The sequence below is a fragment of the Nerophis ophidion genome, linkage group LG06 (genome assembly GCF_033978795.1).
Source record: "Nerophis ophidion isolate RoL-2023_Sa linkage group LG06, RoL_Noph_v1.0, whole genome shotgun sequence".
NCBI lineage: Eukaryota > Metazoa > Chordata > Actinopteri > Syngnathiformes > Syngnathidae > Nerophis > Nerophis ophidion.
In genome coordinates this window covers 8,206,296-8,226,155 of record NC_084616.1, presented here as the reverse complement: position 1 = coordinate 8,226,155, position 19,860 = coordinate 8,206,296, and the positions used below count along the sequence as shown (strand labels likewise).

General features: G+C 41.8%; 1 protein-coding gene across 1 annotated transcript; it reads left to right on the top strand.

The window, feature by feature from the left end:
- Window positions 1–11,827: 11,827 nt before the first annotated feature.
- On the top strand, window positions 11,828–19,548 carry LOC133554001 (zinc finger protein 501-like). The gene is made up of 2 exons (XM_061902323.1): window positions 11,828–12,131; window positions 14,760–19,548. The coding sequence occupies exons 1-2, from the start codon at window positions 11,828–11,830 to the stop codon at window positions 15,863–15,865; spliced, it is 1,410 nt and encodes a 469-aa protein (XP_061758307.1). The 3' UTR covers window positions 15,866–19,548.
- Window positions 19,549–19,860: the final 312 nt, after the last annotated feature.

Genomic DNA, 19,860 nt, shown 5'->3' with positions numbered 1-19,860 from the left:
AGGGCAAGGAAAACTCACACCCAGTGGGCAGGGAGAATTCACATTCAGTGGGACGCCAGCGACAATGCTGACTATGAGAAACCTTGGAGAGGACCTCAGATGTGGGCAACCCCCCCCCCTCTAGGGGACCGAAAGCAATGGATGTCGAGCGGGTCTAACATGATACTGTGAAAGTTCAATCCATAGTGGCTCCAAGACAGCAGTGAGAGTCCCGTCCACAGGAAACCATCTCAAGCGGATCAGCAGCGTAGAGATGTCCCCAACCGATACAGGCGAGCGGTCCATCCTGGGTCCCGACGAGCGGTCCATCCTGGGTCTCGACTCTGGACAGTCAGTACTTCATCCATGGTCATCGGACCGGACCCCCTCCACAAGGGAGGGGGGGACATAGGAGAAAGAAAAGAAGCGGCAGATCAACTGGTCTAAAAAGGAGGTCTATTTAAAGGCTAGAATATACAGATGAGTTTTAAGATGAGACTTAAATGCTTCTACTGAGGTAGCATCTCGAACTGTTACCGGGAGGGCATTCCAGAGTACTGGAGCCCGAACGGAAAACGCTCTATAGCCCGCAGACTTTTTTTGAGCTCTATTATGTACTCAGTGGCCTAGTGGTTAGAGCAGACCCGGGCAAAGTAAGGCCCGGGGGTCACATGCGGCCCGTTAAACTTTTCAATCTGGCCCGCCGGACATTCCCAAGTAATTTTTTTTTTTTTGTGGGGCGGTATAGCTCGGTTGGCCCTGCGATGAGGTGGCGACTTGTCCAGGGTGTACCCCCCTTCCGCCCGATTGTAGCTGAGATAGGCGCCAGCGCCCCCCGCGACCCCGAAAGGGAATAAGCGGTAGAAAATGGATGGATGGATGGATGGGTATAGCTCGGTTGGTAGAGTGGTTGTGCCAGCAACTTGAGGGTTGCAGGTTCGATTCCCGCTTCCGCCATCCTAGTCACTGCCGTTGTGTCCTTGGGCAAGACACTTTACCCACCTGCTCCCAGTGCCACCCACACTGGTTTAAATGTAACTTAGATATCGGGTTTCACTATGTAAAGCGCTTTGAGTCACTAGAGAAAAGCGCTATATAAATATAACTCACAATTCACAGATGGAAAGTGCACTCATGTTTTCTAATTTAAGTAATGAACTTTACAACATATCCCAATGGTTGGATTCCGCGCTTTTGTATGATATTTTAGTGACTAGTGTTGTCCTGATACCATTATTTTGATACTTTTCGGTACTTTTCGATACTTTTCTAAATAAAAGGGACCAGAAAAAATGGCTGTTCGTGACGCCAATTTTATGTAGTGGAAAAGTCGGGGATTGAACCCGGGGCGTCATCCTGTTCCTGATGCCAATTTTATGTCGTAGAAAAGTCCGAATCTTAAACAGGAACAATAGAGAATTTGTTACAGTGAAGTGAAGTGAACTATATTTATATAGCGCTTTTCTCAAGTGACTCAAAGCGCTTTACATAGTGACACCCAATATCTAAGTTACATTTAAACCAGTGTGGGTGGCACTGGGAGCAGGTGGGTAAAGTGTCTTGCCCAAGGACACAACGGCAGTAACTAGGAGGGCACAAGTGGGAATCGAACCTGCAACCCTCAAGTTGCCGGCACGGCCGCTCTACCAACCGAGCTATGCCGTTACAGGAGTTTATTTACTCATAGTCAGATGGTACAAAGTTGGATTGAATCAATAATATTACAGACAGTGTCTCCAGAGACGAAAGATGGTGAACCCTCGTGAAGGAATTAAGAAAGAGCGCACATCAGGCTTGGTCTTCCCTTCTTATTTATACGCTCCCTGATGGCCCGGATGTGGTATAACAACTTATGTAACTGTCCAATGTTGAAATGTCACCCCAACAACAGAACTAGCACTTGGTCAGGGTGACCTGACCTCTTATGTCGTGTCCTTCCCAATGCATTCGGTTTAGAGGTAACCCCAGGACAGAAATTTTCCACTCCATTTTTAACAAAAAATATTAGGGTGTGGCAGACCGGTACTTTTCAGAGGCGGTATGGTACCGAATATGACTCATTTGTAATGCGGTACTATACTAATACCCGTATACCGTACAACCAGAGGTGGGTAGAGTAGCCAGAAATTGTACTCAAGTAAGAGTACAGTTACTTTAGAGATGTATTACTCAAGTAAAAGTAAGGAGTAGTCACCCAAATATTTACTTGAGTAAAAGTAAAAAGCATGTTGTGAAAAAAACTACTCAAGTACTGAGTAACTGATGAGTAACCTGATTACGGCAACAAATAATGCACAAAAACATAAAAATAGCAATGAGCAAATTCAGAGCCAGGAATATCTCTTAAGCAACTAAAACAATAATATATATTAAATAATAGTACATTAAAATAAAATTTAAAAATGGCACATTAAGCCACAATAACTCTACCAACCGGCATAGCTCGGTTGGTAGAGTGGCCGTGTCAGCAACTTGAGGGTTGCAGGTTCGATTCCCGCTTGTGCCATCCTAGTCACTGCTGTTGTGTCCTTGGGCAAGACACTTTACCCACCTGCTCCCAGTGCCACCCACACTGGTTTAAATGTAACTTAGATATTGGGTGTCACTATGTAAAGCGCTTTGAGTCACTTGAGAAAAGCGCTATATAAATATAATTCACTTCACAAAAATTCACTTCACTTAACAGCACCATAGGCTCAGTAGGCATTCATTGATTTGATTGATTAATTGATTGATTAAAATTTGTATTAGTAGATTGCACAGTAGAGTACATATTCCGTACAATTGACCACTAAATGGTAACAGGCCAATAAGTTTTTCAACCTTTATCAATTACTTAATAAATGACCAAGTCGGGGTTATCTACCTCATATATACATATACACATATCATATATATATATATATATATATATATACACATACATTTATATATACAGTATATAATTTATAGTTTTTTATTTTGCCGTTTTTGTTGAAATATTAAAGGTGTTTTAATGAATATACATGCATGTTTAACATATAGATTCCTATCTTTCATGAAGACAAGAATATAAGTTGGTGTATTACCTGATTCTGATGACTTGCATTGATTGGAATCGGACAGTATAGTGCTGATAATGTCCACGTTTTCAAATGGAGGAGAAAAAAAGTTCCTCTTTTCTGTCTAATACCACATGAAAGTCGTTGGTTTTTGGCTCCCATATTCGTTTTTATACACTTTACAAGAAATACATTGGCGGCAAACTCCGTAGCTTGCTAGCTTGTTTGCGCTGGCTTTCGGAGACTCTTATTTTGCTAACGCAGGCGCGATGGAGCGGCGCTTTTATTGTGAAGACAGGAACTGTGCGATCAGTCTTTAGGGTTTTGACGGGAAGTACGGTTGAAATAAAAAGTGCCTTTTTTCCTTTACACTTTTGATTGATTGATTGAAACTTTTATTAGTAGATTGCACAGTACAGTACATATTCCGTACAATTGACCACTAAATGGTAACACCCCAATAAGTTTTTCAACTTGTTTAAGTCGGGTCATGTGACCGCCTGCCTTTGTTTGATTGGTCCAAGGTCACCAGTGACTGCATTTGATTGGTGAAACGCAGGCTTGCGTGGATTCTACTTTGAAGCTCTGTCATTAACCAAAACATACATTTATAGATCGATAAAAAAAAAGTAGCGAGCTGAATGTAGATAGATGGAGCGGAGTAAAAGTAACGTTTCTTCTCTATAAATATACTCAAGTAAAAGTAAAAGTATGTTGCATAAAAACTACTCGTAGAAGTACAATGTAACCCAAAAGTTACTCAAGTAAATGTATCGCGTTACTACCCACCTCTGCGTACAACCCTAGTAGTTACTATGGTAATCTAGGTCACAGCAGCTCAAACGAGGCACCAAGCAGTGTGGGCGGGGAGTGTTTCCAGAGCCTGAAATGTGGGTGTCAGGGACAGACGTGGAAGCAGATTTTTTTTTACAAGAAAGTTCTAAAGCTTAGTGAAGGGGTCGGGAACCTTTTTTGGCTGAAAGAGCCAAAAAGCCAAATATTTTGAAATATATTTCCGTAAGAGCCATATAATATTTTTTTTAACACTGAACACAACTAAACGCGTGCATTTTTAAGTAAAACCAACATTTCTAGAGTATAATAGGTCTCGTATTCTTTGTGATAACATTGTTATTCTGAAGCTAACTGTGCAGGGGGGCGTGGCCTGCGGGCCTGCAGCGACAGGTGCATAGACGGCCCACCTGGGCCTTTTTATCTAATCACCTGTCGCTCTGTTATAAGCAGCAGCCAGGATGGGAGACGGGGTTTGGGGCTGGAAATACAATTGCTGGAAAATAACTGAGAGATTTATTGAAAAATAAAACAATATTATAACCCTGAAACAGGCTCTGATGTCGGTGCTTGGGGGTCTGAAGAACCCCTAGGAGGGCAAGCCCCACACCAACCAATAATAAATAAATAACTTCTTACCATTGACGCAACTTCTTGAACAGGTGCGGTAGAAAACGGATGGACGGATTAAAAATGCATGAGAATAATTTATAGTTTGAACATTATTTTTAATATCAATCAATCAATCAATGTTTATTTATATAGCCCCAAATCACAAATGTCTCAAAGGACTGCACAAATCATTACGACTACAACATCCTCGGAAGAACCCACAAAAGGGCAAGGAAAACTCACACCCAGTGGGCAGGGAGAATTCACATCCAGTGGGACGCCAGTGACAATGCTGACTATGAGAAACCTTGGAGAGGACCTCGGATGTGGGCAACCCCCCCCCCCCCTCTAGGGGACCGAAAGCAATGGATGTCGAGCGGGTCTAACAAGATACTGTGAAAGTTCAATCCATAGTGGCTCCAACACAGCCGCGAGAGTTCAGTTCAAAGCGGATCCAAGACAGCAGCGAGAGTCCCGTCCACAGGAAACCATCTCAAGCGGAGGCGTATCAGCAGCGTAGAGATGTCCCCAATCGATACAGACGAGCGGTCCATCCTGGGTCCCGACTCTGGACAGTCAGTACTTCATCCATGGTCATTGGACCGGACCCCCTCCACAAGGGAGTGGGGGACATAGGAGAAAGAAAAGAAGCGGCAGATCAACTGGTCTAAAAAGGAGGTCTATTTAAAGGCTAGAGTATACAGATGAGTTTTAAGGTGAGACTTAAATGCTTCTACTGAGGTGGCATCTCGAACTGTTACCGGGAGGGCATTCCAGAGTACTGGAGCCCGAACGGAAAACGCTCTATAGCCCGCAGACTTTTTTTGGGCTCTAGGAATCACTAATAAGCCGGAGTCTTTTGAACGCAGATTTCTTGCCGGGACATATGGTACAATACAATCGGCAAGATAGGCTGGAGCTAGACCGTGTAGTATTTTATACGTAAGTAGTAAAACCTTAAAGTCACATCTTAAGTGCACAGGAAGCCAGTGCAGGTGAGCCAGTATAGGTATATATGTATGTATATATGTATATAAAGGTATATACAGTATAGGTATATATGTATGTATATATGTATATAAAGGTATATACAGTATAGGTATATCTGTATGTATATAAAGGTATATACAGTATAGGTATATATGTATCTATATATGTATATAAAGGTATATACAGTACAGGCGTAATGTGATCAAACTTTCTTGTTCTTGTCAAAAGTCTAGCAGCCGCATTTTGTACCAACTGTAATCTTTTAATGCTAGACATGGGGAGACCCAAAAATAATACGTTACAGTAATCGAGACGAGGCGTAACAAACGCATGGATAATGATCTCGGCGTCTTTAGTGGACAAAATGGAGCGAATTTTAGCGATATTACGGAGATGAAAGAAGGCCGTTTTAGTAACGCTTTTAATGTGTGACTCAAAGGAGAGAGTTGGGTCGAAGATAATACCCTGATTTTTTTACCGAGTCACCTTGTTTTATTATTTGGTTGTCAAATGTTAAAGTTGTATTATTAAATAGAGGTCGGTGTCTAGCAGGACCGATAATCATCATTTCCGTTTTTATGGCGTTGAGTTGCAAAAAGTTAGCGGACATCCATTGTTTAATTTAACCCTGGGGAACTCCACATGTTACCTTAACATAGTCCGAGGTCACACTGTTATGGGAGACGCACTGCATCCTATCAGTAAGATAAGAGTTAAACCAAGACAGGGCTGAGTCTGACATACCAATTTGTGTAATACTGTGATTATAAGTGGAATTATTCATTACTTATTGTGTTAAGCAACATCAGCTCAGATTTATCAGAGAGCCAGATGCAGTCATCAAAAGAGCCACATCTGGCTCCCGAGCCATAGGTTCACTACCCCTGGCTTAGTGATATATCACATATATCAGATTGTGGATGTTTTTGGTTTTTGTACCCTTCACGTTCATATTTTGCTGTGTTTGTTGCACTTCTGTTGCGTTTGGCTTGATAGGAAAATATGTGGATTGAGAGGGGGTGTGAGGGGGCGGCATAGCTCGGTTGGTAGAGTGGCCGTGCCAGCAACTTGAGGGTTGCAGGTTCGATTGCCGCTTGTGCCATCCTAGTCACTGCCATTGTGTCCTTGGGCAAGACACTTTACCCACCTGCTCCCAGTGATACCCACACTGCTTTAAATGTAACTTGGATATTGGGTTTCACTATGTAAAGCGCTTTGAGTCACTTGAGAAAAGCGCTATATAAATATAATTCACTTCACTTCACATGTTCATATGTTCTCAATATTCAGGGTTTTATCAGTCGTAGAAAAAATGAAATTCCATTCCGCTTTTAAGGCAGTCCGTCATAACATTTCTAGCTTTCAATCAGACATTATTGTCAAGTTTTGTATTAGTTTTCCTCACAATAGATATAGAGGCCTCCCAGACACATTTTTTTCTCTAAATTCGGCCCCCGATTAAAAATAATTGCCCAGACCTGGGTTAGAGTGTCCGCCTTGAGATCGATAATTGATAATTAAATAAAAATAAATAAATGGGTTGTACTTGTATAGCGCTTTTCTACCTTCAAAGTACTCAAAGCGCTTTGACACTACTTCCACATTTACCCATTCACACACACATTCACACACTGATGGAGGGAGCTGCCATGCAAGGCGCCAACCAGCACCCATCAGGAGCAAGGGTGAAGTGTCTTGCTCAGGACACAACGGACGTGACGAGGTTGGTACTAGGTGGGATTTGAACCAGGGACCCTCGGGTTGCGCACGGCAACTCTCCCACTGCGCCACGCCGTCCCTGAATTGAATAGATTATGAGTGTTATAACGCAGTTCATTCTACTATACTAACGAGTCGTAGTGTAAGGATTGATCGACATGTCAGTAAATGGATTTATATTCCTACATTGCAAGTATATTTATATGCGCTCGGCAAATTTGCCTTTCGGAAGATTGGTATTGGTCCAACATTGATTTAAAAGGCAATATTAGTTTGATTGATAATAGAAAAAAGAAAACATTGGATTTAAGAACTGCAGACTTCAAATGGAGTTTTAAGTCTGCCGGCCTGTCTGTGGGGTAATCCGAACAAAAATGGCGGACACCCACGATGGTCGAGAAAGGTCATACCGAAAGCAAGCGCCGCGAGACAATATCGTTATTTACGACACAAAAACTTTCAGCTACAGCACTATTGTAAAAGCCACTACAAATGAAAACAATACCACACAATAATATAAAGCCGCAACTTAACAATATACAAGGGTTGTCCCAATAGCAATATTTTAGTACCGTTACTGGTATCAAAATATCAAAATGTATTTCGATACATTTCAGTACTTTTCAAATAAAGGGGTCCACAAAAAATGTCCTCTTTGGCTTTATTCTAACAAAAGATCCTAGGGTACATTGAACATGTTTTTTTTTTGCAATCGAAAAACAATTTAGTCCTTCAATAAAACGTTGAACATGCTAGACAACTTGTCTTTTAGTAGTAAGTAAACAAACAAAGACTCCTAATTAGTCTGCAGTAACATATTGTGTCATTTATACACCTATTATTTTATACACATTATGAGGGACAAACTGTAAACATGTTTCATTATATCCGCAACGTTCACACGTATCAACAATTTTGCATTTTTTGTTTGCACCATGACTAGGGAAGGTTGTTTGGATTGTGTTTAGGGTTGTCCCAATAACAATAGTTTGGAACTAAAATGTTTTTCAATACTTTTCGGTACTTTTCTTAATTAAGGGGGCCACGATAATTGTCTTTATTGTAAGAAAAAATGTTAGTGTAGATGAAACATATGTTTATTATTGTCATTTAGTCCTTCAATAAAATGTTGAACATACTAGACAACTTGTCTTTTAGTAGTAAGTAAACAAACAAAGACTCCTAATTAGTCTGCAGTAACATATTGTGTCATTTATACACCTATTATTTTCTACACATTATGAGGGACAAACTGTAAACATGTTTCATCATATCCGCAACGTTCACACGTATCAACAATTTTGCATTTTGCATTTTTTGTTTGCACCATGACTAGGGAAGGTTGTTTAGATTGTGTTTGGGGTTGTCCCAATAACAATAGTTTGGAACTAAAATGTTTTTCAATACTTTTCGGTACTTATCTTAATAAAGGGGGCCGCAAAAAATGTCATTATTGTCTTTATTGTAAGAACAAATGTTAGTGTAGATGAAACATATGTTTATTATTGTCATTTAGTCCTTCAATAAAATGTTGAACATACTAGACAACTTGTCTTTTAGTAGTAAGTAAACAAACAAAGACTCCTAATTAGTCTGCAGTAACATATTGTGTCATTTATACACCTATTATTTTCTACACATTATGAGGGACAAACTGTAAACATGTTTCATCATATCCGCAACGTTCACACGTATCAACAATTTTGCATTTTTTGTTTGCACCATGACTAGGGAAGGTTGTTTGGATTGTGTTTAGGGTTGTACCAATAACAATAGTTTGGAACTAAAATGTTTTTCAATACTTTTCGGTACTTTTCTTAATTAAAGGGGCCACGATAATTGTCTTTATTGTAAGAAAAAATGTTAGTGTACATGAAACATATGTTTATTATTGTCATTTAGTCCTTCAATAAAATGTTGAACATACTAGACAACTTGTCTTTTAGTAGTAAGTAAACAAACAAAGACTCCTAATTAGTCTGCAGTAACATATTGTGTCATTTATACACCTATTATTTTATACACATTATGAGGGACAAACCGTAAAAATTGACGCCAAAATGCGTCTGTTCTCTCTACTCAGTGGCCTAGTGGTTACTGCCGGGTCAAACTCGTTTCGCAAAATAATTAGCGCATGGTTAGCATTACCGCCGGCTCAGGATTAACACGTGGTCAAACTTGTTTCGCAAAATATTATTTTTATTAGCGCATGTCTCGATATTCTGCCGGGTCAAACTCGTTTCGCCAAATAATTAGCATATGCCTAGAATTCCCGCCGGGTCAAACTCGTCACGTCACGAGTGACACTTCACCTGTCATCATTTTCAAAATGGAGGAGGCTGATTTCAATCATTTGAAATCGCATAAAGGGAATAATACTAAGAGCTATTCAGTAGGATTTAAGGTCCAAGCTATTGAATATGCTAAAAAGAACAGTCAGCAGCTATGTTTTATTAATATACCGTAGCTGCGTGTGTCAAATAATAGTCATTAAGTGACTCCCGCCTCCTGGTGGTAGAGGGCGCTAGTGATCCTTCTTGCGACTACTCGGCTGCAGAAGAAGTGACAACAAGCAGCAAGCGTTTTTTTTTTCCTCTCGCTTGCACTTTTAACATGGAGGATTACATATCTAAAATAAAACCATTTTCTAAACTGGACTTTCAATGGAAGTAGGAGGTAATAAAGGAAGATCTCCATCGAGACAGAGACTTTTAAAACTGAAGAAAGATAAGGAAGACTTCAATAAACAAGTTATCGATGCTTTTGATCAGAAGGAGCTACGCATGGACTTCATTTATAAGTAAAGGTAAGACCATGATAACGTTTTTTTTATTAAATGTGCTTTTTAAGCGCAGGCCTAAATTTACCGCATGCCTTTGGTAAGTGCCGGAGTGAGAAGAGGTTTTAAAATAATTAGCGCCCCGGCGGCAATTCAAGGAAATACGGTATATAGATCAAATATAGTGTGTTTTTTTGTTGCTGTTTAACAACATTTTACGGAAAATGGAAAAACAGTAGCACTGTCCTTTGTTTTTCTTTTTTTTTTTTTACAGAAAAAGCTGGCCAGAATTTTTGTGTAAAATTTACATTGTTTTTCACAACATTATATTGCTCATGGAAAAACAGTTCTTTTTTTTTATTCTGGCAATTTAGCCCCCAACCCTTCTACCGTTTTACACCGTTTAAAACAACAACCGTAGATTTTACAGTCCAAAAAGTGGCAGCTCAGTCAACAGAATTTTAACGCAAAAAAAAAACCCGGTAGTTTTCCTTAATCTACAGTAATATGCAACAAAGAACAACGTCAAATTTATTGTCATTTTCTAAGAATTTGATCGGTAGTTTGCTGTAAAGTTAAGTATTTGTATTTATTTTTTAATTTAAACTGAAATTTTTTGGGGAAAGTATGATACTTTTGCAATATTGGATAGGATCGAGGTGTTTTTTTATTTTTTTTTATTTATTATTACGAGGCATGTGTTTATATTTGCTGCCACCTGCCGGACAAATGTAGAATGCAACAACATTTATCAAACTATCGCAATGACAATCTAGTAGTTTGAACAGTCTGAAAATAAAAATAAACATGTCTTTTGTACACTTTCAAAACAATTACACATTATTTCTTACTAGATATCGGAAGCAGTTATTTTTATTTTTATTTTTATTTTTTATAGGCTCGAATTTTTTGGGGAGTTGTTTTTCCCCTCAGCGGCAGCATGACGTCATGCGTGTCGGTTGGCTGCCGTAAAGAATTGTAACGCCAAAAAAACAAACGGTAGTAGTTTTCCTCAATATGCCACGAAAAACAACGTCAAATTTATTGTCATTTTCTATGAATTTGATTAGTAGTTTGCTGTAAAGTTAATTTTTTTTTTTTTAATTTAGGCGAAAAGATCTGTTGCAATATTGGATAGGATCGAGGTGGTTTTTTTTTTGTTTTTTTTTTTAAGAGGCATGTGTTTATGTTTGCTGCCACCTGCCGGACAGATGTAGAATGCAACAACATTTATCAAACTATCGCAATGACAATCTAGTAGTTTGAACAGTCTGAAAATAAAAATAAACACGTCTTTTGTATATTTTCAAAACAAGTACACATTATTCCTTACTATATAAAGGAAGCAGTTATTTTTTATTATTTTTTTTTTTTTTAGGCTCAAGTTTTTGGGGAGTTTTTTTCCCCCTCAGCGGCAGCATGACGTCATGCGTGTCGGTTGGCTGCCGTAAAGAATTGTAACGCCAAAAAAAACAAACGGTAGTAGTTTTCCTCAATCTACTGTAATATGCCACGAAAAACAACGTCAAATTTATTGTCATTTTCTATGAATTTGATTGGTAGTTTGCTGTAAAGTTAAGTTTTTTGTTTTTTTTTTTAATTTAGGCGAAAAGATCTGTTGCAATATTGAATAGGATCGAGGTGTTTTTTTGTTTTTTGTTTTTTTTATGAGGCATGTGTTTATGTTTGCTGCCATCTGCCGGACGAATGTAGAATGCAACAACATTTATCAAACTATCGCAATGACAATCTAGTAGTTTGAACAGTCTGAAAATAAAAATAAACACGTCTTTTGTACATTTTCAAAACAAGTACACATTATTCCTTACTATATAAAGGAAGCAGTTATTTTTTATTATTTTTGTATTTTTTTAGGCTCGAGTTTTTTGGGAGTTTTTTTCCCCTCAGCGGCAGCATGACGTCATGCGTGCCGGTTGGCTGCCGTAAAGCCTTGGCGGAAGACGTAAAAAACGGAAGTCCGGTCACGAGACAAAGGCGCGAAGGCGACGACGAAAAGGGCGACGGAGTTGCACTAAAACCTCGCAAAATGTTGAAATATTTGGTCCAACAGCGACTAATGGCGGCGGCCGACGACATATTCGCGCTCTTCGAAAGAACCGTGGCGTCGTACGAGGAGGAACTTTGTCGAACGCGGGAGGAGAAGGAGCGACATCGACAACAACTGGAGGCTGTTTACCTGAGCAGGCTTCACGTCACAGGTGAGATGACGTCATCCAGTTAGCCAGCTCACTACTGTTTACCTGAGCAGGCTTCACGTCACAGGTGAGATGACGTCATCCAGTTAGCCAGCTCACTACTGTTTACCTTGAGCAGGCTTCACGTCACAGGTGAGATGACGTCATCCAGTTAGCCAGCTCACTACTGTTTACCTTGAGCAGGCTTCACGTCACAGGTGGGATGACGTCATCCAGTTAGCCTGCTCACTACTTTTCACTTTTTTTTACACACCTGGGGACAATACTACAAAATAAAGGCTTATTGTGACGATGCTGAACTTCGTTTTGAGCAGTTCTGCTACAAACTCTGGTCCGGACTCTTGAAACTTGCTCAAAGTTACATTTACAAATCTAAAATATATAACTAAGGCGCAGTTAAAATCCTTTCATTTTCTCAAAAAGTCGAAAGTGCGCCTTATAACCCGGTGCGCTTAATGTACGGAATAATCCTGGTCGTGCTTACCGACCTCGAAGCTATTTTATTTTGGTACATGGTGTAATAAGTGTGACCAGTAGACAGCAATCACGCATAAGAGATACGTGTGGACTGCTATATGATGGCAGTCACACATAAGAGATACGTGTGGACTGCAATATGATGGCAGTCACACATTAGAGATAGGTGTAGACTGCAATATGATGGCAGTCACGCATAAGAGATGTGTGTAGACTGAAATAAAATGGCAGTCACACATTAGAGATAGGTTTAGACTGCAATATGATGGCAGTCACACATAAGAGATATGTGTAGACTGCAATATGATGGCAGTCACACATAAGTGATACATGTAGACTGCAGTATGATGGCAGTCACACAAGAGATAAGTGTAGACTGCAATATGATGGCATTCACACATAAGGGATACATGTAGACTGCAGTATGATGGCAGTCACACAAGAGATATGTGTAGACTGCAATATGATAGCAGTCACACATAAGAGATACATGTAGACTGCAATATGATGGCAGTCACGCATAAGAGATACGTGTAGACTGAAATAAAATGGCAGTCACACATTAGAGATAGGTTTAGACTGCAATATGATGGCAGTCACACATAAGAGATATGTGTAGACTGCAATATGATGGCAGTCACACATAAGAGATATGTGTAGACTGCAATATGATGGCAGTCACACATAAGGGATACATGTAGACTGCAGTATGATGGCAGTCACGCATCAGAGATACGTGTAGACTGAAATAAAATGTCAGTCACACATTAGAAATATGTGTAGACTGCAATATGATTACAGTCACACACAACAGATATGTGTGGACTGCAGTACGATGGGAGTCACACATAACAGATACGTGTAGACTGCCATGTGATGGCAGTCACACATAAAATAAATTTGCGCCTTGGTAGTCTGTTGCCATTTCTAATATAAAGTAGTGTAAAATTCTTACGTATATCTGCAAGTAAACTTGCCATAAAAGTACTAAAACATACCGGTCTAGTGAGTTGACATTATTTACCCACGGAACTTTAGTTATTAGAGTTCCGGTCGGACGTTTTTTTACGGGACACATTTCGGGTGTTGTTGTTGTTGTTGCACTCGTGAGCCACAGATGAGGAGATGCTGCTCCGTTATTGATTGAAGTAAAGTCTAAATATCAATAAAACAGTTAGCGCCATCTTTTTGACACTTCTTCCACTCCCGTCCTTGCACGCTACACCGCTACAACAAAGATGACGGGGAGAAGAAGCTGTCCAAGTGGAGGCACGTAAATAAGACCGCCCGAAAAAACGGCGTATCCTGAAGCGACTGTCAGAAAGCGACAGTCCACAGTTTCCAAAAACAAATTCAAATGTGGACTCGTCAGACCACGGAACACTTTTCCCACTTTGCATCAGTCCATCTTAGATGAGCTCGGGCCCAGTGGAGGCGTCTCTGGGTGTTGTTGATAATTGGCTTTGGCTTTGCATAGTAGAGTTTTAACTTACGGATGTAGCGACCAACTGTAGTTACTGACAGTGGTTTTCTGAAGTGTTCCTGAGCCCATGTGGTGATATCCTTTATACACTGATGTCACGTTTTGATGAGGGATCCAAGGTGCGTAACATCATGGCTTATGTGGAGTGATTTCTCCACATTCTCTGAACCTTTTGATGATATTGCGGAGCGTAGATGGTGAGTTCTTTAAATTCCTTGCAATAGCTGCTTGAGAAATGTTGTTCTTAAACAATTTGCTTAAGCATTTGTTGACAAAGTGGTGACCCTCGCCCCGTCCTTGTTTGTGAACGAGTGAGCATTTCATGGAAGCTGCTTTTATAGCAAATCATGGCACCCACCTGTTCGCAATTAGCCCGTTCACCTGTGGGATGTTCCGAATAAGTCTTTGATGAGCATTCCTCAACGTTCCATTCTTTTTTGCCACTTGTGCCAGCTTTTTTCAAACATGTTGCAGGCATCTAATTCCAAATTAGTTAATATTTGCAAAAAATAACAAAGTTTCTAAGTGTGAAGATGAAATATCTGGTCTTTGCAGTCTATTCCATTGAATATAAGTTGAAAAGGATTCGTTGTGTTCTTTTTTTATTTAGCATTTACACAATGTGACAACTTCACAATATTTGACATGTGTTTGTTGCTTGTGTACGGCAGAACTTGAAGGGCGTCCCTCCGAGTTGCAGGGGGGCCACTCCACTTTGCAGCAGGAGGAGGATCCACAGCCCCCCCACATCAAAGAGGAGGAGCAGGAACACTGTATCAATTTGGCAGGAGGGCGTCTTCTGGGGCCGGAGGAGGCCGATCCGACTGTTGTGTCCGTGAAGGCCGAAAACGAGCCACAAGGCGACAACTTCCCAGTTTCACTCTCAGACAGCGAGGCTGAAGACGAGGACGGCACCCAAGAACCTTTGAGCAAGGACGCGGACGGCGAAGGGGATGCAGGAACTCAAACCGGCGACAAGTGTTCGGAGCAGGAGACGGGAAAAGAGCGTTTTACCTGCCCAGTTTGTGCCAGAACCTACACTTTTAGGAGCGCTTTCACGCAACACATGCGCACGCACACCGGCGAAAAGCCGTTTATCTGTTCAGTCTGCGGCGACACGTTTGCTCAGAAGTGCAACTTGACGAGGCACGCGAGAACGCACACGGGGGAAAAACCCTTCAGCTGTTCAGTGTGCGGCAAGGAGTACGCGGACAGGCCGATCTTGGCGTCGCACATGAGAACGCACACCGGCGAGAAACCCTTTATTTGCTCCGTCTGCGGCGACACGTTTGCCCAGAGGTGCAATCTGACCCGGCACATGAGGACGCACACCGGAGACAAGCCCTTCCGTTGTTCGCTTTGTGGCGCGACGTTCGCACAAAAGGTCTCTTTAAACGTCCACACGCTGACGCACACGGGGGAGAAAGACTTCGGCTGCTCCGTCTGCGGTAAAAGGTTCTCCCGCAAAGACTACGTGATCCTGCACATGAGAACGCACACAGGCGAGAAACCCTTCGGTTGCCCAATGTGCGGGAAGAGGTTCTCCCGCAAGATGTTCATGGTGTCGCACATGAAAACGCACACCGGGGAAAAACCCTTTAGTTGCTCGGTTTGCGACAAGAGGTTCGCTCGGAAGGTGTTCATGGTGGAGCACATGAAAACGCACACGGGGGAAAAACCTTTTAGTTGCCCAGTCTGCGGGAAAAGCTGTTCCCAAAAGGGTAACCTGGCCCGACACATGAGGACACACACGGGAGAAAACTCCTATAGTTGTTAATTACCAACGCCACAATTAATGCGGGTATTTAGTTTACCGTCGATGATTGCAAGACAAAAAAAAAAAAAAAATCATAATTAGTGCTGATGAAAAAGACTGATTGATGGCAGTAGCTGCATGATTCAGTTTAATTTTGCAGTTGGTTAAGGTTCATTTCGATTCATCACATATTTCATTTTTCTTTACAATGTGTCCAAAAAGGAGTCGGTAGAAGCAAAGCTTATTTATCCGTCTTCTTCCGCTTATCCGAGGTCGGGTCGCGGGGGCAGCAGCCTAAGCAGAGAAGCCCAGACTTTCCTCTCCCCACCCACTCGGTCCAGCTCCTCCCGGGGGATCCCGAGACGTTCCCAGACCAGCCGGGACACATAGTCTTCCCAACGTGTCCTGGGTCTTCCCCGTGGCCTCATACCGGTCGGACGTGCCGAGGGAGGCGTTCAGGTGGCATCCTGACCAGATGCCCGAACCACCTCAAAGCGGCTTTACTTTGAGTTCCTCCCGGATGGCAGTGCTTCTCACCCTATCTGTAAGGGAGAGACCCAAACTCATTTGGGCCCCTTGTACCCGAGATCTTGTCCTTTCGGTCATGACCCAGAGCTCATGACCATAGGTGAGGATGGGAACGTAGATCGACCGGTAAATTGAGAGCTTTGCCTTCCGGCTCAGTTCCTTCTTCAATACAGCGTCCACATTACTGAAGACGCCGACGACCTCACCATCCACTCTTCCCTCACTCGTGAACAAGACTCCCAGGTACTTGAACTCCTCCACTTGGGGCAGGGTCTCCACCCTTTTCCGGGCAAGAACCACAGACTCGGACTCTGAGGTGCTGATTTTCATCCCAGTTGCTTCACACTCGGCTGCGAACCGATCCAGTGAGAGCTAAAGATCCTGCAAAAAGCAGAGACCTAATCCTGCAGCCACCAAACCGGAACCCCTCAACGCCCTGACTGCACCTAGAACTTGTGTCCCTCAAAGTTCTGAACAGAATGGCTGACAACGGACAGCCTGGAAACGTGTCCGACTTACTGCCGGCAATGCTTATCTAACCCTTCCCTTTTCCCGCTTCCAAGCAACTACTGACATATGTCCACTTCCTGTTCTCAACGTGTACAAAATGCACATCAATTAGTTGTGATTCTCATAATTAGAAGAATAATATCGTATTTGTTATAAGTTCACAACTTTTATCATAATTCGTCTTGTACTCGGTCAAAATTACCGTATTTCCCTGAATTAATTTAAAACCTCTTCTCACTCTGGCACTTACCAAATGCATGTGGTAAAAATTTGAGTGTGATGTAAGGATGAAAAGCGCATTTAATAAAAAAAAAAACGTTATGATGGTCTTACGGGCTTCACGGTGGAAGAGGGGTTAGTGCGTCTGCCTCACAATACGAAGGTCCTGCAGTCCTGGGTTCAAATCCAGGCTCGGGATCTTTCTGTGTGGAGTTTGCATGTTCTCCCCGTGAATGCGTGGGTTCCCTCCGGGTACTCCGGCTTCCTCCCACCTCCAAAGACATGCACCTGGGGATAGGCCCCTCCCACCTCCAAAGACATGCACCTGGGGATAGGTTGATTGGCAACACTAAATTGGCCCTAGTGTGTGAATGTGAGTGTGAATGTTGTCTGTCTATCTGTGTTGGCCCTGCGATGAGGTGGCGACTTGTCCAGGGTGTACCCCGCCTTCCGCCCGATTGAAGCTGAGATAGGCGCCAGCGGCCCCCGCGACCCCACAAGGGAATAAGCGGTAGAAAAAAAAAAAAAATGATGGTCTTACCTTTACTTATAAATGAAGTCCATGCCAGATCCCTTCTGATCAAAAGCATCGATAACTTGTTTATAGAAGTCTTCCTTATCTTTCCTCAGTTTTAAAAGTCTCTGTCTCGATGGAGATCTTCCTTTATTACCTCCTGCTTCGATTTAAAGTCCAGTTTAGAAAACTGCTATCAGTTAGCTCGGCTCCTCATGTGCGGGCGACGACAGAATTATCCTCGGACAACTCCCCCTCCCGTTCTGCTCCGTGGGTGGTCTCTTTATTGTATAAATAATACACTGGGTATTTAGGACTGGAACATGCTTTATTTCAGCCCAGTTGTTTACATAGCCAGCTTAAGAGTAGTCGTGCACCCCCTGCGTCAAATCCGTTCCTAGCACATATCACGTCACTCATCGTTACTTCTTCTGCAGCCGAGTAGTCGCAAGAAGGACCACTAGCGCCCTCTACCACCAGGAGGCGGGAGTCATTTAAAGGCCTACTGAAAGCCACCACGCAGTCTGATAGTTTATATATCAAACATGAAATATTAACATCGCAACACATGCCAATACGGCCTTTTTAGTTTACTAAATTGCAATTTTAAATTTCCCGGGCGTTTCGTCTTGAAAACGTCGTGTAATGATGACGTGTACGCAAGACGTCACGGGTTTTTAAGAAGTACGAGCTCTGCACACACACACACAGCTAAAAGTCGTCTGCTTTAACGGCATCTGTGTTGCTGAATCTTTTGCAATTTGTTCAATGAATATCGGAGAAGTCACAGTAAAGATGGAGTTGGGAAGCTTTAGCCTTTAGCCACACAAACACACGGTTTATTAGTTTATTAAGGATCCCCGTTAGTCTACACCGCAGTGGAGACTATTCTTCCTGGGGTCCAGGCAAAAAAACATCACACAACCACAGAACAAACGATTCAAATGCAGTACAGCATGATCCAATAATAAATTGTCCTAATACAAAAATAGCAACAGCAAAGAACCAAAAAATACTAATAAATGTTGTTACATGATAATTTTCATACCAAAGATAAAAATAACGATATAAAAATAGATATACTGTTTACATTTTTGCAAAAATAAAACAAAGAACCAATGGCCTAAAATATACACATTAGTGTACCAAGGACAAACAATAAGTGACGAAAAAGTATCCATCCATCCATCATCTTCCGCTTATCCGAGGTCGGGTCGCGGGGGCAACAGCCTAAGCAGGGAAACCCAGACTTCCCTCTCCCCAGCCACTTCGTCTAGCTCTTCCCGGGGGATCCCGAGACGTTCCCAGGCCAGCCGGGAGACGTAGTCTTCCCAACGTGTCCTGGGTCTTCCCCGTGGCCTCCTACCGGTTGGACGTGCCCTAAACACCTCCCTAGGGAGGCGTTCGGGTGGCATCCTGACCAGATGCCCGAACCACCTCATCTGGCTCCTCTCCATGTGGAGGAGCAGCGGCTTTACTTTGAGTTCCTCCCGGATGGCAGAGCTTCTCACCCTATCTCTAAGGGAGAGACCCAAACTCATTTGGGCCGCTTGTACCCGTGATCTTATCCTTTCGGTCATGACCCAAAGCTCATGACCATAGGTGAGGATGGGAACGTAGATCGACCGGTAAATTGAGAGCTTTGCCTTCCGGCTCAGCTCCTTCTTCACCACAACGGATCGGTACAACGTCCGCATTACTGAAGACGCCGCACCGCTGTTTATCCCATAATCAATAAAATACTCAATAGTCAATAAAAACAGTCATGACATTAGGTACAATCTAAAATAATCTCTTCACGCAATACTTCTCCTTTTAGTTTATTCTTAAAGCCCACTATGCTGGTGATTGATAGCAGATATTGTGGAAGTCTGTTCCAGTAAGTGATTGCCCGATACATTACAGACTTTTGACAAGAACAAGAAAGTTTGATCACATTATGCCTGTACTGTATATACCTTTATATACATATATACATACATATATACCTATACTGTATATACCTTTATATACATATATACATACATATATACCTATACTGTATGTACCTTTATATACATATATACATACATATATACCTATACTGTATGTACCTTTATATACATATATACATACATATATACCTATACTGTATATACCTTTATATACATATATACATACATATATACCTATACTGTATATACCTTTATATACATATATACATACATATATACCTATACTGTATATACCTTTATATACATATATA

What these genes read in the sequence shown, in the direction of transcription:
- LOC133554001 (XM_061902323.1), top strand. Translation starts at nt 11,828, where the DNA reads ATGACGTCATGCGTGCCGGTTGGCTGCCGTAAAGCCTTGGCGGAAGAC. An exon ending in GAGCAGGCTTCACGTCACAG is followed by an intron (nt 12,132 to 14,759) that starts GTGAGATGACGT and finishes TGTGTACGGCAG; the next exon opens with AACTTGAAGGGCGTCCCTCC.